Source organism: Hypanus sabinus, chromosome 19, assembly GCF_030144855.1.
Source record: "Hypanus sabinus isolate sHypSab1 chromosome 19, sHypSab1.hap1, whole genome shotgun sequence".
Taxonomy (NCBI): domain Eukaryota; kingdom Metazoa; phylum Chordata; class Chondrichthyes; order Myliobatiformes; family Dasyatidae; genus Hypanus; species Hypanus sabinus.
Window position 1 is genome coordinate 42,450,028 of NC_082724.1, and position 13,677 is coordinate 42,463,704.

Genomic DNA, 13,677 nt, shown 5'->3' on the forward strand with positions numbered 1-13,677 from the left:
ACTTGATAGGAACAAATACATTTTATGCTGATATACTGATCACAACTGTATTTCTTGTTCTTAATCAATCCAGTGATAATACTTATGCCACATAACATCAGAAAGAGCAGATATTACTGAAAAATAATTACTACATTTCTTGCAGTTTATGTGCTTTAGATAGGCAGATGAAAACTCATTAGCCAGTCACTGAAGGGAGCAGTAAGTAAGATTACCAACATTCTTCCAGCTGGAAGAAAATGCTGATTAGTTCTATGTACTGTGAGCTCAGAGGTAAGGTGAATGTCCCAGGTTTAGAGAAAGGGGCCTGAAGAGCAAATGGATCACATTACCCATGTGAGGAAATGTCTCTATTTGCTTTGGGGTGGGATGAGGAGATAGATGAATGAAGACCATCTCAATGAAACTTACAACCAACACAGGCATAAGCCAATTCTGAATCCACACAGCCAAGTTTCCCTAGATCCCATACCTCCTGGTTTTTCTGAATAAACCCACAATTGGAGAACCTTGTTAAATTTCCTGCTAAAATCAACATACACCACATCCGCCGCTCTGTCTTCATCTATATGTTTTGTCACTTCTTGAAAGAATTCAGTCAGGCTCGTGTGTAATGACCTACACCTCACAAATCCATAATGACTCTCCTTAATCAGACTATGCTTCTCTGAATGATCAAAAATCCTGTCTCTAAGAATTCTCTCCAATAGTCTTCCCACCACTGAATTAAGGTTCACTGATCTATAATTCCCAGAGTTATCGCTGTTAACTTTCTTGAACCAAAAAATAACATTTGCCACCCTCCAATTTTCTGGCCCTACTCCTGTGGCCAGTGATGATGCAAAGATCATTGCCAGAGGTGCAACAAGCTCCTCTCTCACTTCTTCAATTTATCTGGGGCATATCCTATACATGCCAAGGACTTACCTTTTTCTAATTATTTTCAAAAGTTCTTTCTTAACCTTAACAAGTTCCAGCATATCAACTTTTTCTACCCTGTCCTCACATTCAAGAACCATATTGTACCATATAGCCTACAGTATAATAAGGGACTACTTTATGTTTTAGTAACACGTAGTTGAATGCGCTATTAGCTGCATATTGATCTGTACATGTATGCCGAGTTCGGATTCTGTGAGTAAGGAACCATGAAACTTAGCTCCCGTCTCCAGTGTTTTTATTCATAGCATTGTTGTGTAACCAGGCCACATACACAACAAACTGGCGACAAGGTTAATGAACCTACATCTTATCGGAACACCGTGTTTTAATCGGTAATGACACTCGGAGGAAGAGCGCAAGGAATGAGACAAGGAGCAGGAGAAGGAGGTAGAGTGAGGCCGCGAGTCCAAAAAGAAGTGGGAGCACAGCTGGGGTTCAGAATGTCCGGAGACCAAGAGACACAGTCGGAGCTGCAGCATGTCCAGGCGAGACCACAGGTGGCGCTGACCCCCAGAGGCTGAGGGCCTGTCTGCCCCAGAAGGGAGATAAAAATGAGTGACACACATATCTAGATGGAGTGTGCTCGTGCCGCTAGCAAAAATGACACGCGAGTCAAAAAGAAAACAAGGGGAGAACGGGGCTAAATTAACATAACAAAGATGGTGAAGATAGGGACCATTACAGCATTTGATAGTGGCATTGAAGACTGTGCAACTTACATTGAGAGAGTGGAGTTATATTGTGATGCTAACAGTGTTAATGATGAAAAGAAAGCCAGCGTCTTACTCAGTATTATGGGAGAAAAAACATATGGGCTGCTACGGAGCTTGTTGACCCCTGAAAAGCCAGCTGACAAAACATTCAAGCAAACAGTAGACACTCTCCAACAGCATTTAAACCCCAAACCACTGGTCATTGCTGAAAGATTTAAATTTCAGAAACAGAATCAGAGCAAAAATGAAAGCATTTCTGAATATTGTGCTGAATTGCGCTAATTATCAGAACATTGTCAATTTGGAGCTGGTCTGTCGGATGCATTGAGGGACAGGTTAGTGTGTGGTTTTCACTGTGAAACCACACAGAAGAAGTTCCTAGGTGAAAAAGACCTTACATTAGAGAAGGAGCTGAACATTGCAATATCAACAGAAACAGCAGCAAGGGGTGCTTCAGAGATACAACAAAAATCTCTGGAATATGCTACAAATAAAATGTCACTAGAAATGAAGGAAAGAAATGTTACTGTTGTGGGAACATGTCACATGACCCTGAGGACTGTTGGTTTAAAGACAAAGAATGCAGAAACTGTGGCAAACAGGGCCACACTGGCAGAGTATGCAAATCTAGTAAACAGCAGAAAAAGGGCAAAAGGCAGAGAAACAAGAAACTCCAGAAAGGAAAACATAACAATGTACACAAAATGAAAGAAGGCAGTTCTGATAAAAATGACTCCAACGAAAGTGAATTGTCTAGTCTGCAACTTCACAGCGTGGAACAGACAGATGATCGAAGAGTAATAAGGATCACTCCACGAGTGGCAGGCATGAAACTGAAAATGGAGTTGGACACAGGCTCGCTTTAACACTGATGGCTGTATACGACTACAAATGACTGTTTTCTCACATACTTCTGAAACAAACTAAACTACTGCTAAAGACTTACACAGGACAGAAAGTGCATCCCCAAGGTAAAATTAAAGTGACAATGACCTACAGAGACAAAACACAGCATCTCAACCTCTATGTACGGATGTACTGAAAAATGGAGGACCACCATTGCTGGGACATGAATGGTTCAGGAAAATCCAGTTGGATTGGCATACCATCAAGGCACTAGATGTGTCAACAAAGGAGGGCAGCTTGGTGGGGAAGATGTCCACAGCTCTCCTCTCATCCATTGTCGACTATTACAACAATGAGGAGGAGCTGGACAGCATCGATGATGAGGACGAGCGCAGTATCCATGGCCAAGACTTGGATGAAGATACAGAGGATCTAAGGAAGACAAATATTGCCAATAAGCAAGATGATGAAGACTACCTGTAAGTAAAAGAGCAGATGTACCAGGAGAAATTGACATCTCCCAAAAGACAGCTACAACAGTTACAGGAAGGTACTTTGCAGGAGTATCAGAAAAGGATGAAGGAACTAGATCAACAATACGAGGAAAGAATACAAAATGCAGGGCTTTTTCTGCAACTGGAGACAGAACAAGTGGAAAGGAATTATATTAAATAGAAGAAAACAGCAGTGAAGGAATTTGAAGATAAAAAGATTGAGTGAGAAGAGAAGAAAAAAATGATTGAGAATTAGAGGCTAACAATGGAACTCACAGGAGATCCTATGGAGGTAAAGCCCATAATGACTAGGAAACTAAAGAGGAGACTTAATGATCCTATTCCAATTACAGACAAAAAACAAAAACCTGCACCTGCGCAGTTAAATTACTTGTTAACAGATGAAGAGATAATAGAAGATCTGCGAACTCTCAATAAGCTAAAATCTCTGAAAAGACCAGCATCTCCATATTCTCCCAAGCATCTTCCCTGCACTCCTGCTGAATCACCAGCACAAAGATATGAAGCATGAACAGAAGATGGGAAGTTATACTATGATAAGAGATGGTATTATAAAGGTCAGGCTATCTATTTGGAATCTAAGGAGAATATGAAGATTGGCTGAGTAATTAGCTCAGTTGGAACAAATGAGATATGGGTAAGGAAGATAAGTGATAGCACAAAGATGCGTATATATCTAGGAGAGCTGCACAGAGGAGTCTTCATTATATGGAGGCGATCTGCTGCCTAGAACTCTTAGCAAGTTGGAGGTGCACATCTTCTTAACTCCCTGTGCTCAGAGGTCAACATTTCATGACTTTTATATGGAAATCTGCATTAAAACAAGCAAGTTTATTGACAGATGTTACCTCGTGAGGCAGAGAAGACCCTCCCACCAGAGACTTCAGTTATAAACGCGTCTTAGACCAAAAGTTATAAAAAAGGCTTGTTATAATTTGATATTACTATGCTACTTTGTTAGAATTTGATATTATTAAGTTACTAAGTAATCAAATTGTAGGTGTTTATATGTTAAGTGTAAACATATTTGGCTCCTAAAGTAGTCATAGCTAAAGGTTGGTAGAGGGGATGCGCTCCCACTGCTAAACAAATGCTCTTCACGCTGTGCATCTGAAACAGCCTCTGACAACCAAGTCCAACTCCTGGCCTTCACGTGTGGCATAGTTCTTATGCCCGGTGGAGCTGTTCTCACTGACAGGAGAAGTGGCAAAAGTGGATCACTGGCACCTTAAAACCAGTTGCTTTGGGCAGATACGGCTCATTAACCAGGGATGGTAGCTCATCTAGGAGAGGGAAAACTCCAATTTTAAACCTCCGCTGCCTTGAGGCTATACCCACTCATGGGAAAGGCTTTGGGAGTAAACCCTGAGGAAAAATCCATAGCAGAAGTCCTGAAGGCGGCTGACTGCTGTACCCAGCACCGGCACGGCAACTCCTGTGATGCTGCTGGCACCAAACTGTACCGACTCATCGTTCCTTTGGACCTGTCGTCAGCGTGGAGAGGGGGGTCCCACTGCATGGGCAACCAGAGGCGCAGTACCCACGGTTGACCGTGACTGACGGAGGCCACACATTTGTTTAGCATTGTGCCCCAGTAAAAAAAAAAGTTGATACATTATTAAAATAAAAGGGGAGGAATGTACCATATAGCCTACGGTATAATAAGGGTCTACTTTATGTTTTAGTAACACATTGTTGAATGCACTATTAGACGCATATTGAGCATGCGCTATTAGACGCATATTGAGCATGCGCTATTAGACACATATTGATCTGTACGTGTGTGCCGAGTTCCGATTCTGTGAGTAAAGAACTGTGAAACTTAGCTCCCGTCTCCAGCGTTTTTATTAATAGCATTGTTGTGTAACCAGGCCACATACACAACACATATCATTGGTGAATACTGAGCCAAAGTATTCAGTAAGGTCCTCCACTACTTCCTCTAACTCCAGGCACATTCCTCTTTTATAACTAATCAGTGCTACACTCACTCTAGCAATCCTCCTGTTCTTCACATATGTGTAGAACACTTCGGGCCTTTCCTTAAACCCACTTGCCAACGTTTCTCATGTTTCCTTCTAGCTCTCGAAAGTCTATTGTTAAGCTCCTTCCTGGCTACCCTGTAACTCTTAAGAACCCAGTCTGATTAAGGCAGTTTTTTTTTGTCATTTCTTTCTATTTTTGCAATAATCTGTGACCAATTCTAGGAAAATGATGTTTTCCTGCATCTAGTTCTGGCAGTCATTGAACACTTTCATCTGAAAATGTTTAGTGCTTTAATCTCTCATTTGCAAATTCATTTTGGTGAATTGCTAATTGCTTTTACTAGCAATTGGAGATCAGCTACTTTCCATTCACTGACAGAAAAAGTCATTTTAGGACACTAGTATGTTTATCAGATAATTACACCATCAGCAGAGATCTGGGGAAATCGAGTTGCCATCTGTTTCTTTGGATAGGGATAGGGTACACAAAGCAGAAATTCATAATAAAAACAAATATATATTAAACTTACAGTTAACTGCTTTTTAATGTGATCGCATTAAAAAATAGTTGACTGAGAAAATAGTAACATGTAATATACCTTACAATCAAAATCTTTTTCTGACAACAATACTGCACTGAAGGTGATTCAGTCCACCATGTTGATGCTTGCTCTTTGGTAAACCTATCCATTAAGTTTTGTACATCAATCAGAAATATAATTTTGGATCTATTTTCCACACTGTGGTGCTGAAATCAGTTATAAGCAAAATAACATTGCTTTGCACCAGTTCATCACATTAACTTCAAAAAGAATTTAAAGTTTAAGTGAATAAGACGAAGTGTATCAAGGATCAATGTTTTGGATATTATTTTTGGATATCATAAATGTGTAACAATTGAATCAGGTCAATATGTTATTTCATACAATGCTAGAATTCATTCATGTTAAAGAACAGCAGCTCTCACAATCTGCGGCAGACCAGGGCTATGTTGCCAACTAGAACACCACACAACAGCCAAGCTGCGTTGACATGCTGACATGAACACACAAACCTCCCCCACTATTGGTTCGGTTGTAGCTTCAACAGACGCCTGGTTGTCTGCTGGCACCAATCACGGTGCCATCAACAGAAATCCATCTCAAAGTTTGGCCCTGAGTACTTCCAGATGGCTTACTGGAGTGTCTATTGATATCTAAGACATTGCTGAGGCCTATTGGATGCACAATGCAACATTTCAAGCTGAATCTATTCTTCTTCAGAATTGCAAAAAAAAAGTACAACTCATGCAGTTTGATTAAACAGATCATTTGAATCAGTATGTTTCTACTTTCAATATATTCATCCACAAGAGTGGCATACAATTTTTACAGGAAGATTTCTACATATCTGATTGATGCCTGTTTAATGTGGATACATTAGTACATGCAAATAGCATTAGTTGCTTCTACAGAGTAATTGATAACATACACCAAGACCCTCTCCTACTCATTTACAACGTCAGGCTCAATATGTGAAAGATCAGCATACGCATGTTTCCCAGATTCAATGGACCATCTATCCAATGTCAGTCTATCCTGTTACGTACCCGTGACACGTGACAGTCGTGTACATGTCACATGACTGTTGTTGAAGCTATACTGGACTTGAGGTAATGGTTTTGTGATGGTGGAATGTCGTCATTTTCCTGCCAGTAGAGGTCATGAGACAAGTTTTTTTTTACAGGGTATGAAAGGAGGACCCCTCCTTGTGAGGAGGGGCAGTTCGTGGCTGGATTTGCCATGTTGACTTCATGCCACTGCGTGATTTAATGTTATGACGCAGTTTAGTTGAAAGATGAAGTTTTATCTAATGCCTAAAGTTTAAAAGGTCATTGCCAGCAGTTTCTTTATAATACTGCTAGTTGAGAATCAGTGGAGAGTGAAGATCAGAGTTCGGGAGTTAAGGAAAATCGATTTCAACAGTGAAACGGGTTCGACCTTGTTTGATCCTCATTCGGAAGGAATTTGTTGACTGTCCCCGTGTTAATCCCTGTGAATAATAGCAGAAAGGATTGTGAACAGTTTTGTAAAGGAAAGGTCAGTGCCTTTAAGCCGTTTCATTTCCATCTTCGTGGGAAAAGTAGTTCGCCAGTGAATCGAAGCAAGACGACGTGAAAGAGAATTTAAATTGTTTAAAAAGTCTCTCCCTTAAATGGACTGTAAGCATTTTGAGCTTTTGCAATACTACTTTGAAGAACTGTTTTTGCAACATCGCTTTAAGAACTGTTTAAGCTTCATTGCTTTAAGAACTGTTTAAGCTGCCACACAGCAGCTGATTTTCGGTTACGTGAGTGGTTTGTTTACTTTTGGGGGTTTGTTTTCAGTGTTTAATAAACATGTTATTTGTTATACAAACCCCTGGCTCACTCATATATTTATTGTTGCTTGAATCCGTAACAATCCAAAACCAATTGGATTTGCATTCCCCTCATGCATGCTCACAAAGAATCTTCAGTTTGAATATCTTTTCATCTGTGTTCTAGTTAATTATGAAAAGTAGAGGAAGATGAGAGGTTCCAAGGCATAAATCAACAGCTCACTATCGTGTTTCTACGTATTTCATTACAGTCTTTACTTTTCAGTATGGGAAAAGCAACTCCATAGGGCAGGGATTCCTAACTTGGGGTCCACAGACCCCTTGTTTAATGGTATTGGTTCTTGGCATAAAAAAGATTGGGAACCCCTGCCACGGAAAATATTGGCATACATTTCTGTTAGCTATTATCAGCTTAAAAATGGGGATAATCATTCATAAGTTTAGTGCAAGTACAATTGAGCATTTTTCTATTTCTATAAAGACAATTTTATGTTTATTTTGGGTGCAATGGCAATAGAAAGCACAGACAGGATGTTCATATTGAAAAGATAATTAGCATGCATGTTATCTATCTTGCATTGATTAGTGGGTAGTTCACACCTGAGTGGAGGGATGTTATATGGAGGTCCTTTCTGAACTGAACACTCTCATCCAATGGGGATAATTCTGATTCTCAAGTCCAGAAAAATTGATCAGGAATGAGCAAATCCGAAGCTTGGAAACTACTTCAGTGAGCAGGAATAATAAATCAGACATGATGGAATGGTAGAGCAGACTGAGCACAGTACTCCAAGTGGGGTCTGACCAGGGTCCTATATAGCTGCAACATTACCTCTCGGCTCCTAAACTCAATCCTACAATTGTTGCAAGGCTAATGCACCACATGCCTTCTTAACCATGGAGTCAACCTGCATAGCAGCTTTGAGTGCCCTATGGACTCAGACCCCAAGATCCCTCTGATCCTCCACACTACCAAGAGACTTACCATTAATACTATATTCTGCCTTCATATTTGACCTACCAAAATGAACCACCTCACAATCATCTGGTTTGAACTCCATTTGTCACTTCTCAGCCCAGCTTTACATCCTATCAATGTCCCGCTATAACCTCTGACAGCCCTCCACACTATCCACAACACCCCCAACCTTTGTGTCATCAGCAAACTTTCTAACCCATCCCCCCACTTCCTCATCCAGGTCATTTATAAAAATCATGCTGAAATCCATCTTCTTCTCTTCTTCGGCTGTCCATCAATTTTTGATGATGACTGAGGCCTGGGCAAGGTTGTATGGAAGACCTGCAGTTGCCCATGCCACCGATGTTGTCCAGGGGAAGGGCATTGGAACCCATACAACTTGGCACCAGAGCAATATCATAGAGCAATGTGTGGTTAAGTGCCTTGCTCAAGGATACAACACGCTGCCTCAGCTAAGGCTCGAACTAGTGACCTTCAGATCACCAGACCGATATCTTATCCACTTAGCTGCGTGCCACATCTATTTCCTCAGAAATCCATGTACACTACACCTACTGCTCTACCTTCATCAATGTATTTAGTTACATCCTCAAAAAATTCAAAGGTTTCACCTACCTAAGACAAAACTATGCTGAGTATTCCTAAGCATTTTATGCCTCTCCAAATGCTCATAAATCTCCATCAACTTACCAACCACTGAATTAAGACTCACTGGTCTATAATTTGGGCTATCTCTACTTCCTTTCTTAAATAAGACAACAACATCAGCAACCCTCCAATCCTTGGGAACCTCTCTCGTCTCCATTGATGATGCAAAGATCAGCGCCAGAGGATCAGCAATCTCTTCGCTCACCTCCCACAGTAGCCTGGGGTAATGTGCTGTGCAACGCTGGGACTGCCTGTGTGACTGCAAGAAAATATTCATCGAGTTTGAAGGTTCTATTGCATGATGTTCTGGTTTGGAGCTGCGTTGTTCACATGACGCTTCATAGATTGTCAACTAATATTGAAAACTGTCATCTAAATTATGCTAATACTAAGTTCAAAATTAATGCATTCAACTCTGAGATTTCTTTTAAACAAAACTGAACATTGAAACTAAGATGAACTTACTTGCAGTTGTAAAAACGATTTCCTCAGACATTGCTGTCCCCAGTTCATTGCTCGCATAACAACGATATTTTCCCTGAAATGTCTTCAAATTGCCGTTGTTGTTTTTAATGATGAATGTCCCTGAGTTTGAAGCTGGAATCACTCTGTGATCCTGTGATGGATCATATTCTTTGCCGTCCTTGGTCCACCAAAAACTACAATATAAACGAGGATTAATTTACTATATTTTCTGATGTATACTCTCTGCACTTAAATTACACATTCATTCTATTAAAATTCAGATCAGATTGGCCATAAAGAAAATAGACAAGGCTGACCACCTGAAAATGAAGGTGAAGAATCACAATGTTAAAAATAGTAGTTCCAAAAGTAAATAAAGCCAACCCAAATGCCATTGCTCTGTTTACTTCCAAAGCAAGCATGCGAAGAAAAATAATTTGAGGATAAGTCTGATATAAATAATTCAGCAAAAAATGTGTATACAATTTTAAGTCCTCATTGAGCAAAGGGGACACATGTTGATAACAATCAATAAACTATGCTTATCAAGCATTTTTGAAAAAAATTGTGTTATTCTTGCAGCATTAATATAGAAGGTTTGAAATACAATGTGGGTTGAAAATAAACTTAAGTTCCACATACTTTATTTTTGCTTTACCTATAGCAGTGTTTCATTTCCAACTGAAATGAGCACTTGTCAACATAACACACTATCTGTAGCTGACCCAAAGGGAGATCTGGACAGCTGATCCTGGACTGAATGGATTCACCTTAACAATAATTTCTCTGTACTGCTCATTGTCAAAAAATCCTGCCAACTTGAGACGTTTGTTCTTGTTCTACAGTTAAAGGAGTAATGTGAATACAGTTAGATCTCTGAGATAACTGAACATAAATGAACTTGAGCACTTCCTTAGCTGCAGTTTTCTCGGAGAATTCAGGTACTTTGAGTTATGTGCATTCAGACTCCAGTCAAGCTACCCCACACATACTCCAGGACAGTCATACAAGTTAATAGTAAAATAGTTGAATTGCGAAAGTCAGCGATTATTTGTACTGTTATCAAGTGTAGGTATGCCCAGAACCTAGGTTTTGACTATTTTACAATAAGTTCCATTAGAATCTGAATGTCGTGAAAAACCAATGCAATTCTCCTGGACTTAAGGAAATAACACATTGATGCTGAAATGTGATCGTAAATCAGAAGCAACACGAACTCTTCTAATAATTATTCAAATAAAATCCTTCCAATATTATAACACTTTTATTCTGATAATGTTTTATGTCTTTTTGCTGAACATTCGCATTTACTAAACTCAATGCATTTGTTCTTTGAAACAACTCTTCATCCAGGACTAAGCAGCTGCAAAGCCCTTCGCGGCTACTTTCTGTTATTCCAATTAGCAACACCTGGTTAGTGCCAAGTTTATGCTCTGAAACAGGCAAATAACACCATCACTAAATTTCAGTGCACGTTTTCATCACTGCAGGAACTGGCAAAGACTTAGGCATAGTTTCTGTGTGATCATGATGCAGGAAACAAAGCCTAAAGTTAGCTACATTTCTGAGGAAAATCAGATTCTTTGGAGAAACGAACTTAGTGGATGCCAGCATTTTGCATGGTTCTGCTTCACAGAGATGAGCAACAATCTGTCTTTCATTTGTAATGATGATCATTCTTTCCAAATCTCTAATTACTGTTGGAGCTATCTCCAACTTACTCTGCAGCTTTAATCATTTTATCATCACTCTCCTTCTTGCTGGTACAGACATTTATACTTGACATTTATTCTCAGGTGCAAATGGGTAACTATGATGTTGTTGGGATAACAGAGACATGGTTGCAGGGAGATCAGACCTGAGAAATGAATGTACAAGGGTATACGTGCTATCGTAGGGACAGAAATGTGGGCAGAGGGGGTGGGGTGGCCCTGTTGGTGAGGAATGAGATTCAGTCCTTTGCAAGGGGGGACATAGGATCAGGAGAAGTAGAGTCTGTGTGGATAGAACAGAGGAACAGTAAGGGCAAAAAGACCCTAATGGTTGTTGTCTACAAGCCCCCAAAAAGTAGCATGGATATTGGGTGCAAGTTGAATAGGAAGTTAACATTGGCATGTGGCAAACGTAATGTCGCAGTAGTTATGGGGGATTTCAACATGCAGGTGAACTAGGAGAATCAGGTTGGTGCTGGACCCCAGGATAGGGAGTTTGTAGAGTGCCTACGGGATGCATTCTTAGAACAGCTTGTACGAGAGCCGACCAGGGATAAGGCTATGCTGGATTTAATGTTGTGTAATGAACAGGATTTGATAAGCGATCTTGAAGTAAAGGAGCTATTAGGAGGTAGTGACCAAAATATGATAAGTTTTTATCTGCAATTTGAGAAGGATAAGGGCAGATCAGTGTCAGTGTTGCAGTTGAACAAAGGAGACTATGGAGCCATGAGGGAGGAGCTGGCCAAAGTTAAATGGACAGTTATCCTAGCAGAAAAGACAGTGGAACAGCAATGGCAGGTATTCTTGGGAATAATGCACAAGGTGCAAAATCAGTTCATCCCCCGGAGAAGGAAGAAATCAAAGGGGGGAAAAGGGCCACAGTTGTTGACAAAGGAAATCAGACATTGCATAGCATTAAAAAAAAAGTATGACAGAGCTAAGGTGAGTGGGAAGACCGATGATTGGGAAACTTTTAAGGAACAACAGAACTTAACTGAAAAGGCAATACGGGGAGAAAAAATGAGGTACAAACACAAGCTAGCCAGAAATATAAAGGAGGATAGCAAAAGCTTTTTTAGGTATGTGAAGAGAAAGAAGATAGTTAAGAACAATGTTGGGCCCTTGAAGAATGAATTGGGTGAAATTGTTATGGGAAACAGAGAAATGGCAGAAGAATTTAATAAGTACTTTAGATCTGTCTTCACTAGGCGAGACACAAGCAATCTCCCAGATGTATGGATGGGCCAAGGACGTAGGATAACAGAGGAAATTAAACAGATTGACATTAGGAAGGAAACGGTGATGAGTAGACTGATGGGACTGAAGGCTAACAAATCCCCAGCTCCAGATGGTCCGCATCCTAGGGTACTAAAGGAGGTGACTCTGGAAATTGTGGATGCATTGGTAATCATTTTCCAATGTTCCTTAGATTCAGGCTCAGTTCCTGAGGGTTGGAGAATGGCTAATGTTATCCCACTTTTTAAGAAAGGAGGGAGAGAGAAAACAGAGAACTATCGTCCTATTAGCCTAACATCAGTAGTGGGGAAGATGCTAGAGTCCATCATTAAAGATGAAATAGTGGCATATCTAGATAGCAGTGATAGGATTGGGCCGAGCCAGCATGGATTTAACCATATAACCATATAACAATCACAGCACGGAAACAGGCCATCTTGGCCCTCCTAGGGGAAATCATGCTTGACTAATCTATTGGAGTTTTTCGAGGATGTAACCAGGAAGTTCGACAAGGGAGATCCAGTGGATGTAGTGTACCTCAATTTTCAGAAGGCATTTGATAAGGTCCCACATAGGAGATTGGTGGGTAAAATCAGAGCTCATGGCATTGGGGGAAGATATTGTCATGGATAGAAAACTGGTTGGCTGATAGAAAGCAAAGAAAGCGGTGAATGGGTGTTTCTTGGAATGGCAGGTGGTGACTAGTGGGGTGCCACAGGGCTTGGTATTGGGACCACAGCTGTTTACAATTTACATCAACGATTTAGATGAAGGCATTGAGAATAACATCAGCAAATTTGCTGATGATACTAAGCTGGGTGGCAGTGTAACATTTGATGAGGATGTTAGGAGAATTCAGGGTGACTTGGACAGGCTGGGTGAGTGGGCAGATACTTGGCAGATGACGTTTAATGTGAATAAGTGTGAGGTTATCCACTTTGGAAGCAAGAACAGGAAGGCAGATTATTATCTGAATGGTGTAGAGTTAGGTAAGGGAGAAATACAAAGAGATCTAGGAGTCCTTGTTCATCAGTCACTGAAGGTGAATGAGCAAGTGCAGCAGGCAGTGAAGAAGGCTAATGGAATGTTGGCCTTTATTACAAAGGGAATTGAGTACAAGAGCAAGGAAATCCTTTTGCATTTGTACAGGGCCCTGGTGAGACTGCAACTGGAGTACTGTATACAGTTTTGGTCTCCAGGGTTAAGGAAGGACATCCTGGCTATAGAGGAGGTGCAGCGTAGATTCACGAGGTTAATTCCTGGGATGTCCAGACT

At 40.5% G+C, this 13,677-nt stretch overlaps 1 protein-coding gene and 1 pseudogene across 1 annotated transcript in view; one reads left to right on the top strand and one right to left on the bottom strand.

Annotated features, from left to right (window-relative positions):
- chl1b (cell adhesion molecule L1-like b) overlaps positions 1 to 13,677 on the bottom strand; it is a 547,507-nt gene that overhangs the window by 513,527 nt on the left and 20,303 nt on the right. Inside the window, exon 4 of the mRNA XM_059944908.1 lies at positions 9,452 to 9,645. Within this exon, the coding sequence (XP_059800891.1) occupies positions 9,452 to 9,645 (194 nt within the window). The remainder of the gene's footprint in view (positions 1 to 9,451; positions 9,646 to 13,677) is intronic.
- On the top strand, positions 2,808 to 3,746 carry LOC132377895 (sin3 histone deacetylase corepressor complex component SDS3-like; annotated as a pseudogene).